Source organism: Lycium ferocissimum, chromosome 6 (genome assembly GCF_029784015.1).
Source record: "Lycium ferocissimum isolate CSIRO_LF1 chromosome 6, AGI_CSIRO_Lferr_CH_V1, whole genome shotgun sequence".
In the NCBI taxonomy this organism is placed as follows: Eukaryota; Viridiplantae; Streptophyta; class Magnoliopsida; order Solanales; family Solanaceae; genus Lycium; species Lycium ferocissimum.
The window spans coordinates 28,053,339-28,056,234 of record NC_081347.1 but is presented as its reverse complement, the minus strand read 5'-3'; the positions used below and the strand labels follow the sequence as shown (position 1 = coordinate 28,056,234).

The following is a 2,896-nucleotide window of genomic DNA, read 5'->3' as shown; positions in this document are numbered from 1 at the left end:
TGAGCTCACATAAAACATGATGAGTTTTCTAATTGTGGTTGGAAACTTGAAGAACATGAGTGTATCTTTGATGAAAGACACCTTTTCCAGGTTAATCTTAAGGATCATACTAGGGTTCTTGCCTTTCTTTTTGCTAAAGTGCAAGATATATTCTCGGATAGCATTGTCAGTAGCTCTTCTATGTGAGGCGATAGATGATAGAAGTTATTGTGTGAGGTGATATAACTAAAAATTAGGAGTGTCAAATGGGCGGGTCGGGATGAATTTGGGCGGGTTATTAATCCGTTCAAAAATTATTTAGACTAAAATGGGTTATAAAGCGGGTCATAATCCAACACCCAATTTCTTCTAAATTTTAATTTCTTTGTTTGTTCTTTCATAATTTTTTGAGTACCTACTAATTTTTTAAAATTATGGTTAAGATATAACATATCAAATAAACAATGTCTTTTTGAAAGTATTTTTACAAGGTTTCACATCTTTCTATATTAAAAGACATTTTCTCCTTTTTCATAATCAGAAAAACTAGTACTACTATTATTAAGTAATTATGAGTTATACACATGCACCCACCATCTGTTACAATTTTATGATTTTTCCTTAAAAAAAATACGTACGTTATGACGTTATAAAATTTTGACATCATTACTAATAATGTTATTACTTATATGGTACTATTTTTTAAAACCTAATTAGTCAATAAGTAGTCAACCACACATTTGCTCATTACCTATCCGAAACTTGTGGAAAGAATAACTTGAAAACAACAGCCTTACAGACATCCGTCTCTCTTACCTTCCCATTTCAACTAGTAACAAAATACGGGTAATCCCCCTTTGGTTGAGGTAAAATTGGATTGCTAAATTATTATGCATTCTCATTCTCCTTCTTCATTCATATCGTCGACGTTCTTTAATTCAAAGACGACCACGACGTCGTTGTTGAATTGTAGCCAAAATGTTCATTCAACCCCATTTCAAGATCTTAGAGATCAATGTGATTTCTGCCCAGGACCTTCCCCCCGTGTCAAAAATGTTACGCACCTTTGCAGTTGCATATATACATCCAGACCATAGATTAACAACGAGGGTGGATCACAATGGAAAAACAAACCCTAGATGGAATTACAAGATGGTTTTTCGAGTGGATGACAAGTTTCTTAATTCAGAATCGCCTTCCATTACGTTCGAGATCTACAATGTTGCATGGCTACGTGATCTCCCTATTGGCACAACACACCTTAATATAAATAGCTTTTTCCCTCCTCTTTCATCCAACAATCCAACCATGAGATCCACTACGCTTCATATTCGTCGTCCAAGTGGTCATTTACAAGGGCTCCTTCATGTTAGTGTCCAATTGATTGACACTAGCCCCCCGCCAGAAATTATCCTTTCTGGAAGTGAATTGAGCACCTCTATATGTACAAGCCATGTCTCATCATTAAAAGATGAAAAAAGCATTAGCGATGAACAGCTTGAAAACACCTTGACTATTTCTAACGGTCATGACACATTGTACGAAGAAGAAATTACCAAGAATATTAATTACATGCCAGAGACTCCTGATGAGAATAAAAGTCAAAAAAGGGGAATGTTACAACGTTTACGTAGTAAACGAATAATGTCTAATAGCAATTCAGATTTATTTTCGCCAAATCAAAAGATGAGAAGGACACCAACTGTGTCATTTTGCTCAGGGGTGCAACCTATACCTTCAATTGTGGCAGAAGATATGAAGAAAGGATTGTATCACACAGGGGAAGGATTAGAATATGGAAGTTCTGTATTCGAGAATTGGACAATGCCCGGTGAAAAAGATGAAGAAATCCAATCGATGCGATCAAAAAGCTTGACGTGGGGCTCAGATGATCAAGTTCACGTGCAAGAACATGTCGAGATTAATAAGAAATCTCGAAGAAGAAGAAAACATGATTCAGATGGAGGAGGATTATTTTCATGTTTTGGCAAAGCGTATGGTTTTGAATTCAAGCTTATTTGTGGATCAAGAAGCACCAAAAAGAAGAAAAATAAGAAACTTGAACGCCAGAAGAGTTTTCCTTATAATAACCATTATGAGGATAACTTGCGTAGGTTTCACATATAATTATTCACTTTTAATTTTTATTGAGAGTAATTCTGACTCTTCTTGCAATCTCCAAAATGGTTTTGGGCATCCATAATGATGATGATTTCGTAAACTGTACGAAAATCTAGAAGGAATAAAAAAGTAAAAGTCCCTCTAGACCTATACCAGTACGTGTTAGATTGTCTTTATAAATATGTATAAGAAAAAAGTTCTTACGATGTAGCTAGGTTTCAATTTATCCGTATAAATTCAATGTTGAATTCTTCTACCATATATAGTGATATCTTCAAATTTGTACTAGTATACAAAGAGCTTTATAGTTGTACTTTGAAATCATTTTTCCTTTTCCTAGTCTTGATTTAACTTATATATTTTCATCATGCAAAATATAAGCAAGGCAGGAACTAACGGATATAATCATAATTCATATCATATTGATTCTCTTTATGAAGCCCCAACTATTTCCAACGTCAAAAAATATGTCTCCACCGGCTCTATGCATAAATCATACTGATTAGTGCTTCAATTGTAAAATGAAAAATCCCATAAACAGTTAAATTAAAATTGGTAAAATTTATTGAGCCTTATCTATTCACCACGTGTAACTCTGACTAAACATAAAGCTATAAAAATTAATATTCGAAGATCCGGACGTATGTGTGGAAAATCGGAAAGTCATTAGTGAAAGCTGGCGAATTAAGTGGGATAAAGATGCATGAAAAAGAGTATTAATACAATACAAGTTATTTGATGAAGGTCAGAAGCTTAACCTGTGTATAAGATTCAGATACACTATGAAGTTGTTTAG

At 34.1% G+C, this 2,896-nt stretch overlaps 1 protein-coding gene across 1 annotated transcript; it reads left to right on the top strand.

Moving 5' to 3' along the window:
- Positions 1 to 1,131: 1,131 nt before the first annotated feature.
- On the top strand, positions 1,132 to 2,106 carry LOC132061251 (uncharacterized). The gene has a single exon (XM_059454099.1). The coding sequence runs from the start codon at positions 1,132 to 1,134 to the stop codon at positions 2,104 to 2,106; it is 975 nt and encodes a 324-aa protein (XP_059310082.1).
- The last annotated feature ends 790 nt before the right edge of the window (positions 2,107 to 2,896 follow it).

Excerpts from the sequence above, each read along its gene's own strand:
- LOC132061251 (XM_059454099.1), top strand. The coding sequence starts at position 1,132 with ATGGTTTTTCGAGTGGATGACAAGTTTCTTAATTCAGAATCGCCTTCC.